This window comes from Rosa rugosa, chromosome 5 (assembly GCF_958449725.1).
Source record: "Rosa rugosa chromosome 5, drRosRugo1.1, whole genome shotgun sequence".
Lineage (NCBI taxonomy): Eukaryota > Viridiplantae > Streptophyta > Magnoliopsida > Rosales > Rosaceae > Rosa > Rosa rugosa.
Genome location: NC_084824.1, coordinates 8,748,159 through 8,766,748, shown reverse-complemented (window position 1 = coordinate 8,766,748; position 18,590 = coordinate 8,748,159). Strand labels below are relative to the sequence as shown.

Genomic DNA, 18,590 nt, shown 5'->3' with positions numbered 1-18,590 from the left:
CAAGGAAGAATGGCATCCTTTCATTCGTGAAAGTGAAAAAGAACAAAAGAAATTTAATGGATGGGTGAGTGAGTGTGACGCAGGGGAGAGAACAAACAGTTGTAAGTTTCTGCCGCCATTTGGCGCGAAGAGAGGCAGTAACACTGTAACAGTGAGATCAATTATGCCCGTTTCTTTCTGGTTTCTACTTTCTAAAGTTCTAGAAAAAGAACAATTCTTAGGTTCACCCATAGGGTGAATGAACTCATTCACCCTCTCTTGCGATTAACGCATAATAACTTTATAATTTTCTAATCCAACCATTCATGTTGTATAACGTAATATAAATATTAGCTCTGTAAAAAATCAATCAAATTGAAGACTTTTTAGTTATTCATTTCTATGAAATACATGGACGGTTCATCATAGTAGAAGTAAGTGTTGTTACAACCATCCATTTGTTTGATTCAATTAGATAATTAAATGATTTCCGATTCGATTGATTTTTTACAGAGATGATCTTTAAAGGATAATTTAAGATATAGACCGTTGGATTATAAATTTATTAAGTAAAAATATGTTAATCGACAATGGGGGTGAATATGCTCATTCACCCTAGGGGTGAAGTGGTGAACCTAAGAATTGTTCCTAGAAAAACTACCAATTCCTTTTTTAGGGGCATCTTTGTCAGATCATTAAAATTTTGATCTTCCCACTTTAACAAATTAAATAGCCGAAACAAGAATTCATTAATAGAGGCTAAGTAGGGCCATCTCCAACCCAACTACATAAAGGGCTAAAAACCTATTTTTTTAGCCCTTTTGGTCTCCCACGCAAACAACTTAGGGCCAAAGTGTTAAAATTGATGGCTAAAAGGCTAAAGAGATGGGCAAATTTAGCCTTCAAAGTAGCCCTTTAGCCCTTAGGGCCAAATGGATCACCTAGCCGTTGGGTGACATGTCATGACGTCAGCAACTAGCCGTTGGGTGATTTTTTTATTATTATTTTTTTTACACATATAGCCGTTGGGAATTTTTATTTTTATTTTTTTACACATATAGCAGTTGGGATTTTTTTTTTTTTTTTTTTTATAGCCGAAAAAAAAAAAATTTATCATAAAAATGATTTCAATTAATATAAGTAAATTGCTGATAAAAAATAAGAACATATATATAACATATCCAAAATGTTAAAATATATTTTAGGGCTATAATTTAGCCTTGACGGGTTGGAGACGTTTGATGTCACATCGATGAATAGTACAGAATTCAGGGCTAAATTTAGCCCCATAGCTATTTTTAGCCATTTGGGTTGGAGATTGCCTAACACCTCAAATAAAATGTAGCCAATAGATGCGCCACATTGCTACAAACTCGGGTCTTATTATCCTTAGCCTCATCAAGTAGATATCCATGAGAGGCTAAAGTAGGCTCGTCATTCGTCACAAGATTATCAACAACATTGAAAGCAGCTGACACGTTCTAGGCAGGTTAGTAACCTGTTGGATCAAGCAGGAGGTGGACTGACCTCTTGACATATTAGAAGGATTTTTCCAATGGAGGAAGCTAAAGCTATTCTGAGTATACCTGTAAGTTCTAGAACTGTTGAGGATAGAGTGCTGTGGAGAATAGAGAAGAGTGGTAAATTTAAAATTAAACCTCCATATCGTCGTGATTTTTCTATGTCGCATTCTAGAAGTCTTTTTCAAGTTTCAGTGGGTATTAATTTTTTAAAGAAGCTTCGGAATGTTGTCATATGAGAGTGTGCTGTAACATTTTACCTTTCTCTTGAGAGACTTGCTTCGAAAAGGATGGTGTTGGAATTACAAGTGTGAGAGACAAGCTACAGTACCCACTCGTATCCCATACCTTTATTTTTTATTTTTTTAATATATAACAATTTAATATGATTGTAACCTGATGAATTGGTCATCAGGTTACCCATTCAAATTTTGACATATGACAACTTAAAAAAAGAAAATTACCAATTTAACAACACATTTGTCATCAATTTATAATATTGTCTATGTACATGTAAATATTGTCCTAAATGGAGTAAATACCAAAATGTTTAACCCAATTACACAATCGAGAATTATATTACGTGAATGAGGACACATGATCTATTTCGTATGAAATATGAAGATTTACCACTTGTACAACACATTTGTCATCAATTTTGTAAAATGGTTCATAAAGTGGTAGATGTTGTCTTAGACCTTGTAATTACCAAAAGCAGGACATTTATTACAATAGTTTTGATCATTTGTCCTTATATTCGTAATAATCGAGAGATGTAACTATTTTCTCAATGAGGAACATTACACAAGGTACCACCCAATTACACATTCGAGAACTCTATTACGTGAATGAGGACACATGCTCTATTTGGTATGAAATATGAAGATTAACACTTGTAAAACACATTTGTCGTCAATTTTGTAAAATAGTTCATAAACTGGTAAATGTTGTCTTAGACCTTGTAATTACCAAAAACAAGACATTTATTAAAATATTTTTTATCATTTGTCCTTATATTCGTAATAATCGCTGTCAGAGATGTAACAATTTTTTCAATGAGGAACATTACACAAGGTACCACCTAATTACACATTCGAGAACTCTATTACGTGAATGAGGACAGATGCTCTATTTGGTATGAAATATGAAGTTTATTACTTGTAGAACACATTTGTCGTCAATTTTGTAAAATAATTCATAAACTGGTAAATATTGTCTTAGACCTTGTAATTACCAAAAATAGGACATTTATTACAATATTTTTGATCATTTGTCCTTATATTCGTAACAATCATTGTCAGAGATGTAATTATTTTTTCAATGAGGAAGGTACCACCCAATTACACAATTGAGAGCTTTATTACGTGAATGAGGACACATGCTTTATTTAGTCTAAAATATGAAGATTTACCACCAAAGACAACACATTCGTTTTGAACTTTATAAAATTATTCATAAACTTGTAAATGTGGTCCTAGACCTCGTAATTACCACAAATAGGACATTTTTTTTACAACATTTTAGTCAGTTGTCTCATCTCATTTTCAGCTCCTCTCGGTCTCTCTCGCTCTCTTAGAGTCTCATCCACGCACTCTCTCGGTCGCTTCACCAAAGATTGGGTAAGGTTTCAAAATTTAGGCCTAGTTCAATATTTAATTGAAATTTGGGTTTCTGGGTTGCAATTTTGTATAACGTGCTTCTAAAGATATTCCCTCAGTTGAAACAAAGATTTGGTCATCAGAGGAAACATGTTTACGTACATCAAAGATACTAGGGACGTTGAATTGATTATGAAGATCAATGTACCTGACTTGATGTTGGCCTTGGTTTGCTAATAAGGACTAAGATCTGTGCTTTGTTTCCGTGTATTTTACGTTGGACTTGCTCTTTCAATTTGTAACACTGAATAAATAAATTTGTGGCAAACTTGCTCATTATTTGCATGTGATATGTGAAAAAATGTGCTCGAACTATCACGTTTGTAACTTGTTTTCCTATGCTTTTTTTGGGTTGTACTGAAGTACAGTGAACTCCAGACTTATTAAAGATTCTAATTCTAATGAAGCTGGTGAAGAACTGGCAGAATGACATTGAGATATGGATCTTAGCTGTTGCAAATGCCAAAATTGTATGAACTGATATTCAATAACAAATTAACAATATACAAAGCTTTCTTATTATAGTCATTAATTGCAAACCACGTCTTATGATCCCGACATGTAAGTATACCTTGTCTGTGCTCCTGAAATAAGCTCAACAAGTTTTGTTGCACAAACCAAAAATTTTGTTGTTGCCAGATCAAGTTCTTAATACATAAAAGAACTCAACTTCATAAAGTAACAAGACAATTTAGAAATGAAGAAAATAAACTACAAAATCAACCTACAAGAAATCCAACAACAGGTATATGTTCCAACATTTTCTTGGTGCCTTCAAGTCTTGACCTAAAATTCTCAACCACAAGAGTCATGAAACAAATGATTAAATCCTAGAAAAAGCAGCAACGTATTATCAAATTACGAGAGATGCGACTGTCAGCTACCACTTTACTTACCCCACCCTTATCAGTGGTTTGAATCAAGTCTAAAGTGGTTTTTTTGTTTCTCTCATCTTTTCTGTGAGGGGAAGGAAAAACATGAGGGTGGAAAACATTCTTTATTTAAAATAACATCTGCATTTACCTGGTATACTTGCTGAAAAATGGATCTCTCATGAGGTAAAGTGCCCATAACAGTTTTCATCTTTTAACCTGAATCCAAGCCATAATACAAAGAGCTACTCAGCACCTACTTCAATGGGAATAAGACAACATATTATGACACTTAGTAGAAGGTTGATCTCATAGTCTACAGAGAAATTGGGCAAATCTAACCTCATTCTTTTCAGGGACAGAAAGATGAAACTGCTGCTCTTCTGGAGACCCTTTTCGAACAATATGGTGGATATAGTCAACCTCTGAACCACTGAAGCTGTGAGAAAATAAAATCTTGTAATAATAGAAACTTAATATAAATTGTAATTACACTTATCCCAGTGTGTATATGAGTAGTTACTTGGAGGCTCCATAATGGCATGCTGGACAAGTTCGCAAAGATGAAAGATGTTTAATCAATTTCTTTCAATCGGACATGCTATAAATTAGATTACTGATAATGCACAGAGTGCATGAAACCTGAACACAGTTCATGTACAAATGAAAAGAAATGCAACTTGTAATCTATCTAAAACCATTTGAAAATAGGATCAGAAAACTTGAAGTACAAATAATTTTCGGTAATGGAAGTACAAACAATTCTACAAATAGTTTCCACAATCATTCGAACACTCTGATTGCAATTCCCATCCAAATTACCAAACTGTTTGCAATTCAGTTACCATCCAAAACTGGCAAAACAGATGCCAAATTTCAAAACAGATACAGGACCAATACATATATACAAATAACGGCAAAATAGCTCAATCAAAACAGCCAATAAACCAACTTATCAACAAGGCAACAGGCAACAGCTCGATCAACTAATGGAGATATTCAGAAATGCAGCAACCTGAAGCTCAATCAATTTAATGATTTTAATCATACAATTTGATTATACATTCATACAAATATACAATACCCAGCAACTTACCAAGCTTGATTTCAACAACTAACTAAGTTTGAAGAGTGAAACCCAGAATGTAAGTGAAAACCCAGAAATCGAACCCATAGTGTAACCAACAGTTTCTGGCTTTCTGCTTTGCTGCTTGAGGAAGAGAGCAACCAAGTTCGAGACTTCAAGGTTATTCGACTGAAAACCCAGAAAGTAGTGGAGATGTTCATGAGATACAGATCGATTGAAAAGTAAAAACCCAGAAATTTCGATAAACTATTTGATTTACCACCGTTAGTCCGTCACCGTTGAGTATAGAAAGGGCCGTCGACGCCTCGATGGTATAGGAGAGAGGCTGAGATGGAAAGGGTCCGTGCCAGAGAGAGAGAACCCGTGGGCTGGAGGCTGAAGAGGACTGGAGGAGCAGTGGAGTGGAGGGGAGCGGTGGAACAGAGGGAGACTGAGGCAGAGTGCAGAGAGAGAGAGAGAGAGAGTCGTGGTGGCACAGCGAAGCGGAGGAGCGCCACGCACGGAGGCCCGACGCTGGAGGCACGGTGACAAACTGAGAGTGACGGCGAAACGGGATACCTTCTGAATAGGTCAGCTGTTTCGAATATCCATGACCCTTGGATATATTACCGATCCAACGGTCACAAATATTCACGAAACACACGGTATGAGATACCCCCAGTACTGTATAATTTTCTGTGTTTCTATGCGGGATAATGACCACTTACCCAGAAAATACCAAATACCACCCCATACACTCCACCAACTCATTTTAAACCCCATTCACACAAAAGTTTTCTCTTTTTCTCTTAACTATTCCTTTCACTTAAATGTTTATCCCATAAGTACCCCTCTCTCTTATTCCAATTTTTGCTTTTACTATTATTTTCCTTTGATGAAACGTGGTGGGCCCATCTTGAATTTATTTGTCTAAATTATAATTGCAGCTAAATTTCATCCTCGATCTCGAAGGTAAACAGTTAGTTTTACTATTCATAATTTCGATCGTTGACAGACTTGAATTAAATGTTATTTGTAAAAGCACTAGCAAAGAATTGAAAAAAGAAAGAGAAAAGTTGAAAAAATTGAAAGACTATAGAGAACGTCTTAACAGAGAAACTCCCAACTATTGGGATATTATTTATAGACTCCAAACCAGGATCTATAAATTAGAAGAAGATATTGATAATCTTTTATATGTACTTGAAGAGGAACAAAAACCTCTTGACTACCTGAGCATTGGTTAGATCCGCAAATCACTGGTATCAGAGCTTGTAAAATAGCTCAGCAGGGGAATCCCCAATGGGGACAATGTCTGATTTAATAATAGAGAGACTGAATTCTCTATTAAAATCTTCTGATGAAAAATATCAGATCCTGCAGCAAGAAATATCTAGATATCAAGAACATCTAGAAAAAATTCCTGTTATAATCCACCAGTTAGAAAAACTGGAAAACAAACTGGATTATATCAAAGATCTTCCAAAAACGGAAGAAGAAAAGCTAACAAGTGTTAGTAAAAAAATCACTGAACAACAAAAAACGCTGGATTCTATGAAAACTATACTGAAGGACAAGAAAGTGCCTACAGTAAAAAAGAAAGCTAATGGATTCAAACCATTAGAAAGACCAGAGAATCCTGTTCCAAACTTGATTTTTCTGGATCCCTCAACTAGTTCTACTAGTATTCGGTATGAAAACCCGAAAGAAACTCGAAATGTCAATATGATGAGCATCTTCGGGAAAAAGAAAGGAGTACAACTCCTAAATTCTGAAGAATTTGAATACAATGAAATCGAGCATGAGGTAAAAAACGCCTCAATTCCAAAGCTAGATTTCAAACAAATATACAAAAGGGGAACCTTTGACCTGATGGACAGCCATCATTTCAAATTGCTGGAATTTACAACCCCCTCTACAACAGGAGAAACAGATCTACTAATGATCACTCCAGATGAAGTCGCCAGGGCCAGAACAAAAAAATATCAATTTATGCATATTGGAGCAGTCCAAGTAGGCATAAAGCTTCTAGCTCGTGAAGGCATAAACTGTTCAGTTCTATGTGTCTTACAAGACAATAGACTGGAAGATTTTCAAGCTAGTCTTTTGGGAACCCTTGAAGCATCTCTGTGCAACCAAGTAGCATATTTCAACTGCTTCCCCAACTTCTCTACCAGCTTGAAAGATGCAGCTCACTGTCTCAGACTGAGAGTCAAGACAGATGGCATATCTATGAAAAAAGATATGCAAGAATTGGCAATAGTATACAGGATATACAATAAATTGATGAGTACTACAGTAGAGCCAAAGACAAGGATATCAAACATCCCTGGTCTTACTACTGGATTCCTCACCAGTCAGAAGAACCATTCACAACAGATCCATAAGGTTACTTGGAATGAAGTAATGTTTCCTATTGAATGGAAATTATCTGGTCCGAAGCTACCAGCAGAAAGTGCAAAAGCTAAAATTTATGAAAGCAGAAAGACCGGAGAAATCAGTCTAAATTTTGACAATCACAGAAAAAGTGATGTCTGTCCTGAGAATATCAGGATAAACAAAAATCTTCTCAGAAGAAGCTACAGCACTAGAGAAGCTAGTACTAGTGGCGCAAAATCTACTATTGAAGATCCAATTACTGAAGAAGACCTTGAGGCTGATCTAAACAGACCAGTCAAAATGCTTGGAGCACAAAAGCTCTATGATCTATATGAAGAAGCAGAATTCTGTGAAAATCCAGAAAGATTAGAAAAACTAATCGAAGAAATGAAAAATTTCAATCCAGGAAAGGAAAGAAAACTCCTTCCCTATCAGGATGTTGAAATGGAAGAAGGAGAAAGCTCCAAAACTTCCATCACCAGAGAAAAGGGAAAGGTAAAACTCCCTATACAGAAGGCCCCTACGGGCAGAAATGGAGAAAGAAATTCTCAAAGATTTGTCCCAGAGGACAAGATACCCAGAGTACCAATTACCAATTTTGGTATCTGGTTAGACCTGGATAAAACTCTAGACAAGAGAAAAACTGTTGACCAATGGGTAGACAGCCTGATGATGGCATCTGCTCTCACCTTTGGAAAATTCGAAGCTCCTGATCTTCAGATGTACTTTGAAACTACTCTCACAGGAGTAGCAAAGAAATATTATTTTTCTTTCAAAGAAACAGCCAGAGGAAAAGAATGGCTGGAAGATATCAAAGCTTCAAAATCTCCGTATGATTTTGCAGTACCCCTGTACGATCAGTTCTGTGGAGATTCTGCAAATATGAGTGAAAAGGCCAGAGAAACGGCCAAATCAAATATCTATGCTCTCAAAATTTGTGACATGAGATATTTTGAAGAATACTTGAATGAATTTCAAGAATATTACTGTACAATTGGTGAACTAGAAAGCACTGATCTAGTCAACCTGTTGCACAGGAAACTCCCTGAACCATGGAGAACAGCTGTGCGAGAAAGCATAGCAGAAAAACCAATTGAAAGATTTTCAGTTGGAGGAATTGCCGACAGAATCCGGCAATTACTGAAAGAACAATGCAAAGCCAATCTTAGAGCTAAGATGGCCAAGAAACAACTCAAAGGAGTTGAAAATTTCTGTTACGGAATACTGGATATGCCAACCAACTGGGGATGTCATGAATCCAAGTTCCACAGAAAGAAGAAAGGAAAATATTACTCTAAAAAGTTCAAGAGAAGCAATCAAAGGAAGAATTGGAAATTCAAGAAAAGTTCCAATTACAAGAAACAATAGGAGAAAAATCCTGAAAAGAAATTCTTCAAGAAAAAGAAGAATACTCATCAACATAAACAACCAAGCAAGAAAGCTTGCAGATGTTGGTTATGTAAAGCTGAAGGGCACTATGCCAATGAATGCCCGGAAAAGGGTAAAAGATCTTCTACTAAGGCTCTCTTTGAAGAATATGAGCATATAGTAGAATCAGCAAACATGAAAGGCTACGAAATAGCCTATTCTGATGATGAAGAAGACGACAGGTCAGTTTACTCTGCCTGGTCTGAAGAAGAAGATTCATCTGAGTCTGAGACAGATTCTGAAGTAGAGTACTTCGAATCCAGACAAATGAATGTTTTGAGAATCAAAAACTGGGAAGAAAGCAAGACAGAATCCTTAATGTCTTCTTATCAGGTGAACCCTGGTACATTCGTTTGTGACTACTGCTTATGTCATGAAAAGAATGGTCTCCCTATGTTCTGTGAAGAGTCAAAAAGGACTTATCACAAAGAATGCTTCATAGCTGAAGCAAGAAGAAAAACCAAGAATGGTCTTGTCAGCCAACTGGTTGAACAAGAATATGAAGAATATTTCTCTGAACAAAAAGAGAAAGAAGTAGAAACTTTGTTCCGGGAAACCATGGAACCATCTTCCTCGAAAAAGGGAGACATCATCGAAGAAAAAATCGATGACAACTTTGAACTGGTTGAAATACCAGAAAATATAGAACTGGTGAAACCACCAGAAACTGTTCATCTCTTAGAAAAGCAAGAAGCAGCTATAACAGTTACTGAAACATGGGATCTACTTGGCCAACCTTCTGGCAAGTATGATTATAAAGTCCGATATGACCCTCCGTCATGGTTCAGTAATCCAGATAGCAAAGAGATAATTCCTACAGACTGGGATGATACAAAACCTTCTAGTTTTGATAAATCTCCTACTCAGAACAATGTTCCAGAAGAATGTAAACCATTCATTCCAAAGGAACAAGCTCAAGAAAATGAGCTTCAGCAATCGAAAGTCGTCTCTACAAGTAGATACAGCAACTACATAGAGATTGGCCTAAAATTCCCTGATCATAAAAAATATCATCTACATGCCTTTGTAGATAATGGATCAGGATTTACAGTTGCAAAAAGATTTGCAATTCCAGAAAAACTCTGGAAAGAAGAAAAGAAAACAGCTACTGGTGTTACTTTTGATGGAAGCCATCTCACCATGAATAAAGTAGCAAAAAATGTTCATATCACCATTGGTGGAGGAACATTTATCATCCATAACGTCTGGCAATCTGAAGGCCAAGGCGCAGATTTCTTGTTGGGTAATGATTTCATTCTCCAACAACGATTTATTCAGGATGAAGAAGCAATAGGCTTCAGAAAAGGAGAACGGGTGTTCTGGGCAGATAGGCTTACTCAAGCCAAAAGTGTGGTAGGACCAAACTTCACTACCCAATATCAGAGATCGCAACAGAATAGTGGTGATCTTACCTACAAACCCAAATTTGAACCCATACTCCAAATCAAACAACAAGAAGAATTACTTGTTGAAGAATCTTCTGACGAAGAAGAAGAAGAAGCAAAAACTAGTGAAGAAGAAGAAGCTAGTTTCATTCATGAGCATAACCTCAAGCACTTTCAGAATAAGCTTGAGTCTCAGAAAATTCCCAATCTTGAAAGAATCAAGAAACTACTCGAGCAGAACATCGATGTAGATCCTCAGAAGTTTTGGGAAAAAGACCCAGTGGTCTGTGAATTAAGATTGCATGACATGAATGCTATCTGTCATGTCAAAGCCATTCCTCAGTACAAAGAGGAAGACCAAAAAGAATTCAGAAAAGATATTGAAGATCTCCTGAACAAGAGATTAATTCAACCTTCCACTAGCCCTCATCATGCTCCAGCATTCTACGTAAGAAACCATGCAGAAACGCTAAGAGGAAAAGTTAGAATGGTGATTGACTATAGAGATGTCAACAAGAAGACTGTCAAAGACGGTTATCAAATTGCTCAAGTACGAGTATTGATCAACCAGCTCAGAGGAGCTAAAGTCTTTTCGAAATTCGATGCAAAATCGGGTTTTTGGCAAGTCAAGATGCATCCTGAGAGTATGCCTCTCACTGCATTCGGAACACCACAAGGACATTACGAATGGTTGGTAATGCCTTTTGGTCTCAAGCAAGCTCCCTCAATCTTCCAAAGTAAGAGGGACAACATATTCAAGCATGTCACGGAGTTTTGCGTCGTCTACATAGATGACATCCTTGTCTTCTCCAAAAACAGAGAAGAACACATGAAACACCTCTATGAGGTTGTAAAGCTGATAGTTCAGCATGGAATTACCCTAGGAGAAAAGAAAATCTTCTTTATCCTTGATGAAGTTGATTTCCTAGGAATAAATATCAAAAATGGAGTGATAAAACTCCAACCTCACATCCTTGAGAAAATCTGGAAATTCCCAGATAGAATTCCTGATGCCAAAAGTCTAGAGAGATTCCTTGGTGTCATAAATTATGGGAGAGATTTCATCCCCAAGATCTCAGGGTTAACAGCAATGTTATCACCTAAAACAAGTTCCAAAAGAAAATGGAACTTCACAGAAGATGATGAAAAAACGGTGAAGCAGATAAAAAATCTCTGCAAAAACCTCCCTCCTCTTCAACAACCAGAAGAGAATGATGAGATTATCCTCCAGACAGATGCGAGTGATAATTACTGGTCCGGTGTTGTTCTGGCGAAAGCGCCTGGAACTAACATTGAAAAGATCTGTAAATTTTGTAGTGGCAAGTTCAGCCCTGCAGAACTGAATTATCCCACAGGGGAAAAAGAAATTTTGGCTGTCAAAAAAACAATTTTAAATTCTCCAGCTTTCCTTGGAAAACCCTTTACTGTCCGCACCGATTGTGCCAGAGTAAAGAATTTCAAAAATTTCAAACTTGATAAAGCTGCTGATAGAGGAAGACTAGCTAACTGGCAATTATTCCTTAACCAATATGATTATGTTGTTGAATTAATTGCAGGAAACAAGAACTATCTTCCAAACGCCTTAACAAGGGAATTAGCCATGTTCAGTAAAAGAAATGATGACGACGACGAAGGTCGCAATCCCAGAAGCAGAAGAGCTGGGAAAGAACATGAAACCGATGAGGATCCCAAAGAAAAATTCCTCAAGAGGTTCCTGCTAAGTTCAAAAGGCTTAGCCACAACTGATCAATCCCAGGGTAAAGGATTGACTAGCCCGTCTCAAACGGCAGACGGTAAAGGCTCATCAAGACCGTTGAAGGCTGTTGCTTTGCCAAAAAGCAAACCTACTCCAACTGGAGTAATAAATGTTTTCAATTATGAACTTCGAACGTTCGATACTCCTGTGTTCAGAACTGGCAGGAGATTAGCTTACCACCAGAAGGCAATTCTGGATAATCTTTTGTTTGCCTTTCAGGAAAGAAGCAGTGGTCTCATGTTTCCAGCTCTCTTTGCATTAGCTGAAGAACTATACGAGAATGCAAGACCACAGTTCGAAGAATTACAGCAGAGTGCTGATAAGAAAGAAAAAATTAACTTCCTTAAACATCCAGAAAGTGCTAGGATCCCTATCATGGCACTCACTGAATCAGATTGGCATGATTTCCACAATCTGATAGGAAGACACAATTCAGAAGACCTTGTTCCTCCAACCCTCTTCATTGTCTCAGGAGCATACGTTGGAAGATACTTGGTTAATGTTCAGAGTGAACATCCTCAAGAACACAAGCTTTGGCTTGTTGAAAATGGTTTTGTCCATAATCTATGGAGCAAAACAAATGATGATCTAAAAGGTTTGCCGCCCATCATTGTCAACACAGTCAAAAATATCAGAAAAAATGACTGTACACTTCGACTGAAGTTCAGATCCACTCCTCCAGAATGGATCCAGAAGGCAAACGGTAAGGTTGAATATATTCCTCCATATCATTATGTGAGAATTATTCAAAGGAAATATCTTCAACCAGCCTGTGTAGCATACAATGGCCAACCAAACTCAAGCATCCCATGGATGAAAGCCATGGCCTTAGACTACATCAAGAAGATTCATCTCTGAAGATGTCAACAATACCTTCCTGGCAGCAGGAGAAAAGACAATCATCACTGCTTACGATCACCCTGACGTAGTCAGCAGTGACCTATTCCTATCTCTCACCAGAAATGAGATAGACTCGACAATGGCATGCATGCAATGGGTGGAAAAACTTGAAATTGACAACCACTACAAGATGTATGTTGATACAGACGTCGAGGACAATGCAACAACCGCTCGTATGGCCCAGACAGACAACAACTCCTTTGTCTTTGGCCACCACTCTGAAACAGACGAGAACATGTGAAGCAGCAGGTGTAGAAAACACCGAAAGTACTTTTGGACTCTTCCCAAAAGCTACTTTTGCTTTTCAAAAAAGGAAAGGTGAAAAACATTTCACCCAAAAGGGAACCTGCCTTTTCCTTGTCCGACCTCCACCAACAGGAGCACTCAGGAAAGCAGGAAATCACGGAGTTGAACTGTATATTTTATGTTTTTGAATTTAAGTTTGGAGTCCGCTCTCTATATAAGGAGCTTGAGTTTCATTTGTAAGGGCATCGAAAAATCCCCACACATCAAAAACCTTCCACAATCTGTAAGATAGCTTAAGAACTTGAGCAGAAGAGTCTTCTCTCAAGAAGTAGCAGTGTGATCTTTCTTTCCTGTCTAGTGTGAAGTGTGCTTCCATTTACAAGTAAGTACTGTAATCATTCTCATGGATAGCTAAACAGCTTTTTAGCTGTTTACCTGAGAATGAGGTTCTGAATTCTTAGCTTGTAATTATGTTTATATAAATATTTTCAGTGTGTTCACCCATTTCATCAGATTTTAAATTCAACAAAATTATCTGTTATCTGTTGTTTTACTAATTGTGATCTGCCATTATCATATACTCTCTTTAGGCCCAGATTTCCTTTAGCTTAGTAAACTTTGCCACAGCTTAGGATAGAATCAAGCAGCAGTGATTCCGCCTGTTAAAGTAACCGTTAGGCAGGGAGCCGTTAGGTGAAAAACTTAGGCATGTTGAAGGCTAGTTTGGTTTCTCTCAAAAGATGGAACATGGTTTTCTAAGAAAAAGTGAATTTTGAACCCAAAAGTCAGCATAGGATATACTAGGCACTACTTTAGAAAGGACTACCTTTATGAGTCTTTTCCCCTAAAAGTTGTGTAATTGGGCAAAATACATAGATGTTGGATCAAATGGGCAAAATACCATGAAATTTTGGGCATACGGGCTTAACCCCTTTCTATGCTCTTCTGGTTTGGAGTCCATGATACATTTATGTCGGGATTGCCCATTCACAAAACAATTGCTTCAAACCAATGGAGTGTTATCTCAGGTGTGCTACAATCCTCATGCTGCTCACTTGGATATTCTTGATTTGCATGAGTTTTAGTGTTTATGCACTTTCGGTTATAGATTTGGGTGATTTGATTTATCTATCGTGGGGAATTTTGAAGGAAAGGAATTGTCGGATTTGGGAGAATAGGAGTGCTACAATTTCTGAAGTGCTTCCTATGTCCATGACTAGGCTGCATGCAGGTTTCATAATTCGAAACCTCATATTGGACGTACTGTGTGGATGTCACGTTGGTCTTCTGCTCCTTTGGGATGGTGCAAGATTAATGTGGATGGTTCCTATATTTATGCTACAAAATGTGGAGGAGTGGATTTTGTACTAAGGGATAGCTTGGGCAACTTTCTTGCTAGCGGAGGTATGCCTCTGCAGGGGTTATTATGCCTGGAGCACGCTGAGGTGTTGGACTGCAAGTTGGCAGCGAACTTTGCTGTGGAGCAGGGGTTTGTTCCTGCTTTACTAGAGCTTGATGCTCGATCGGGTGCTACAGAGGCAATTGGCGCAGCGTGATGACCCTAATACTTCGGTGCTGGGGTGAATATATGATGATGATCTAAGTTTATTATTTGAGTCATCTAAATTTGAAGATTGTGCACGTGAGTAGGAGTGCAAACAAGGTGGCTCATCTCATGGCAATGCATGCTAGTTTGAATTACAGGAACATTATTATTTTTCTTCTTCTCCTTTGTTTTTTCTTGCTACATTAGCAGGCGTCGCTATCTCTATGTAATTTCATCCAAAGTTCAATAAAATTTTGACCTCCAATCCTTTCCATAAAAAAAAATAAATAAATAAAAAAGAAACGCAGCTGACTATAAACAATAGAGAGAAGTACAATAATGACGTTGTTTTAATACAAGGAAAATAGTTTTTGCCACTGCAACATCCCCCTTGTCATTTCGTATAATACCACCAAACGCCTCCAACATTCCCACCATCTAGAACGAACAATTCTTAGGTTCACCCCTAGGGTGAATGAGCATATTCACCCTCTCCTGCGATTAACGCATAATAACTTCCTCGAGCAAAGCCACACAGCCTTCCCATACGCCATCACCGCATGTTGCATACACACGTAAAACATTTTCAAAGTCCTTTCCTCACGAGTTTGCATTAATGCCACTTCCCATTAGCAGGAAGAATAAGAGTTTTGCAACTGAAGGAAGAATGGATTCAATATTGTTTGGTCATGGAAACTGTACATACCGCCAAGCATAAGCAACAACCTCGTTGGTGGGCCCCGCAACATGGTTAGCCCCGCCTACGACATGCATCCACTACTAGAATTATGCCCTCAGACATCGGCCAAAAACCGATGAGAAAAAAAATCTCGATCGATGTCTTAGTGGGTGATGAGAAATGTCTGGAAAATGCAGACATCGATTTTTAGCCGATGTCTAGTATCAGTGTACACATCGGTTATCTATTATAAATCGATGTAAATACGTTTAATTGATAACAAACTTGTATGTTTAACTATTGTTAAACCTTCATTTTATTGCCTTTAATGCTTAAAGAAATATAGATCCTACAGCATAACTATGCATTTTAACATCATTATTCATTTAAAAACGATGACTGATACTGTTTTACACATCGGTTTTCTGGTCTTCATCGATGACAATACTTATACTGGACATCGATCTCTATCTAAAACACGATGTGCACTAGTTTGTGGCATATCGGTTCCAACATAATAATTCGATCTCCTGTGGTTAATAAGACATCGATTTTTATTTTGAGACTGATGTATTTCTCTCAATCCCAATATATATGGAATTAAGAACTTTGACAATTAACTGAAAAAAAAACTAACAGAAGGAAAGAAACGAAAAGGAAGTGAAAGCACTTCATATTTGAATATAAAACATTGCTCCATTTCAAGTTCTAGTACTTTTCTACATTTGCAAATATACAAAGTTGAGTTTTCAGAAGGGCATAATAACAAGATCTTACAAGCAGAAGCCAGACCCAAAGGTAAACAAGATGGTTACTCAAAAAAAAAAAAAACAAGTCTCTATGCATGCGCTCTCCACTCATTCCCTACCCTGCACCCTTAGGATCTGCAAAAGAAGATTTAGGAAACATATGAGCAATTGCAGCTCAATGAGTAATTAAAAGAACCTTCACAAACATAACAACGAATAATAATGGGATGCCACTGCAACTCATAGTGAGCTTGGAACCTGCTTCATAATTCAGTAAGAATACACAACCCTTTTAGTGAGCTCCATCCGTGCTTCTGCATCTTCTAGCCTCTTTTCCTGCAAGTATATTGCTCATAAGTTAAAGATTATCAAGAAATGATTAACCAAGATGCTATGAATATTTAATACCAACTCCAGTCATTCAAACATAGAAGCAACCTTTTCTAATTCCTGAAATATGCAAAAGAGGAGATAGATACTCACTTTAACCATATTTCATGTAAGGTTCGTCCAAATTTTTGACAATGGAACTCTAACTGCAATCTAAGCTATTGTATCTCACGTAGCAATCTCATCAACCTCTGAATTAAATACAAAACTTGGAAATGTGGTGGTAATATTCCTCTGAACACGAAATACCTCTTGGTGCTCAATAAAGCCCGTGTTATCCCAGTCATAGAGCTTAAATGAAACTGCAAAGTAATAGGAACCGTTAGGCAAAAATTACAATATAATAATGGTGGGACACTAAAAACTACTCTGCTCTGTGAATACTTCTCACTAAAGACAGCCATTACTTCTCATGTAAACAAAGAACCACGTACAGAAACCAAGACATAAACATGTAAGCAAAGCACATGATGTGGAAGACATATGATATTGAGACTTTACCATTTCTTTTTTTATTTGCTCGAAAGACTGCTTGTCTAACTTGTTGATACTAGAATAAATAGTTCTGAATTTTTCAGGCGGCACTCTACATATTTCCAACATTCCATCCAACAACTTTCGGTGATTTAACTTAACATGTGCAAGAAACACCAATAGGCAATTATAAAAATAATCTTCAGCCAGAAGATTAGGCATAAGAAGTCTGAAAATTAATCTAGAAAACACTTCAACAACAGTTATAAATCAAATGAAGAAAACTTGTTATATTGGCATAGCACCTCTTACAAGGTGAGGACAATAATTATGTGGCAGTCCATCTCTACATAAAGGTGAAGGGTATCAAAATTATATATAATCTTGCTTCCATATACATAGCACCGAGAAAAAATCTTTGCTTCAACTCTCTCTACAACTACCAGATTAAAATAATATCAATTTGTTGCGATGATGAATCAGGCTTTAATGTCTTTCCCACTCAAAACTTTACATCAACTATATAGGTCTAACATGAACTATATATGATATCAGTGACCTATCAATGTAAAACTAATATCCACAAGGAGCACTGGGACTATCATCCATTAAGTTTTTCAACTTAAAAAGAAACTTTGTACAAAATGATGCACATCAAAGAAGACAGTCTCAAAATAAAGAGTTACCTCATAGTCTCCAATATTTAGCTCATCAAGAAGTTCTGTTAGCACATAGATAGCCTCGAAATATGGTACCTTTTAAAGGATGTGATGCCATTCATAGCAACATACCTAGCAAATGGAACAGTTAAATCATATCGCAGTGAGGAAAGCTCTCCTCCCTGTCAACAAGAAAAAACACAAAGCACATCAGATGTGCAAACAACATGGCTAAATACAGAAACATTGTCTAGAATGTTATGTTTCCATGCCACTTCACATTGCATTTACATGAAGCACGACAAGCAAAACTTGGCAGGACTTCAAGTCTTCGATTGAATTGAGAAAAGGTGAGATAGAGATAATTACCTGGTCAACAAGATCATAAATCAATTTTGAGTCTTCCCCATATTTGCCCATGAGAGTGTCTCTCAATTCAAAAACTGGAGTATCCAGGGCTGTGGCACCATGCCTCTCAAAAACATCTTCTATTATCAAAAATGCTTTCTTTCTTATTGTCATTTGTTCGTTTGTAAAGTCACGAGTAGCCTACCATGCAAAATAATATGTCAACATGTGCTAGTAACTCCATTCATTACAACCCAAAAATCAGTATATTAAAGGAAAAAAAAAAAAAGAAGGAAAGGCAACTAAACTACTAACAAACTGACAGTATCCTGTTAGAATCTACAGACAACTATTATAAGTTGTAGCTAGATCAAACTTATTTGAGAATCTACTACCAAATTGATAGGATCCTGCTTTCATAAGAGATACCTCTGTCGCTCAAAGGATAATGTCATAGTTGCCAAGATATGAATAATATTCCCTTTCCATACTCCAAATCATCAATGACAAAAAAATAGGAGAAAAAGCATTCAAGATACAAATGAAAGCAAGATTG

General features: G+C 37.1%; 1 protein-coding gene and 1 long non-coding RNA gene across 2 annotated transcripts; both read right to left on the bottom strand.

The window, feature by feature from the left end:
* Positions 1–3,695: 3,695 nt before the first annotated feature.
* LOC133713096 (uncharacterized) lies at positions 3,696–5,694 on the bottom strand. Its single transcript, XR_009847776.1, has 3 exons — positions 5,376–5,694; positions 4,372–5,284; positions 3,696–4,248 (listed from the first exon to the last, which is right to left on the bottom strand). It is a non-coding gene; the product is annotated as an uncharacterized LOC133713096 (long non-coding RNA).
* Positions 5,695–17,265: 11,571 nt separating this feature from the next.
* Positions 17,266–18,231, bottom strand: LOC133708755 (histidine--tRNA ligase, cytoplasmic-like). The gene is made up of 2 exons (XM_062134276.1): positions 18,056–18,231; positions 17,266–17,868 (listed from the first exon to the last, which is right to left on the bottom strand). The coding sequence occupies exons 1-2, from the start codon at positions 18,206–18,208 to the stop codon at positions 17,752–17,754; spliced, it is 270 nt and encodes an 89-aa protein (XP_061990260.1). The 5' UTR covers positions 18,209–18,231; the 3' UTR covers positions 17,266–17,751.
* Between the last annotated feature and the right edge of the window lie 359 nt (positions 18,232–18,590).

Excerpts from the sequence above, each read along its gene's own strand:
- LOC133708755 (XM_062134276.1), bottom strand. The coding sequence starts at position 18,208 with ATGACAATAAGAAAGAAAGCATTTTTGATAATAGAAGATGTTTTTGAG. Across the intron at positions 17,869-18,055 it reads TTTATGATCTTGTTGACCAG|GGAGGAGAGCTTTCCTCACT; the intron begins GTAATTATCTCT and ends TCTTGTTGACAG.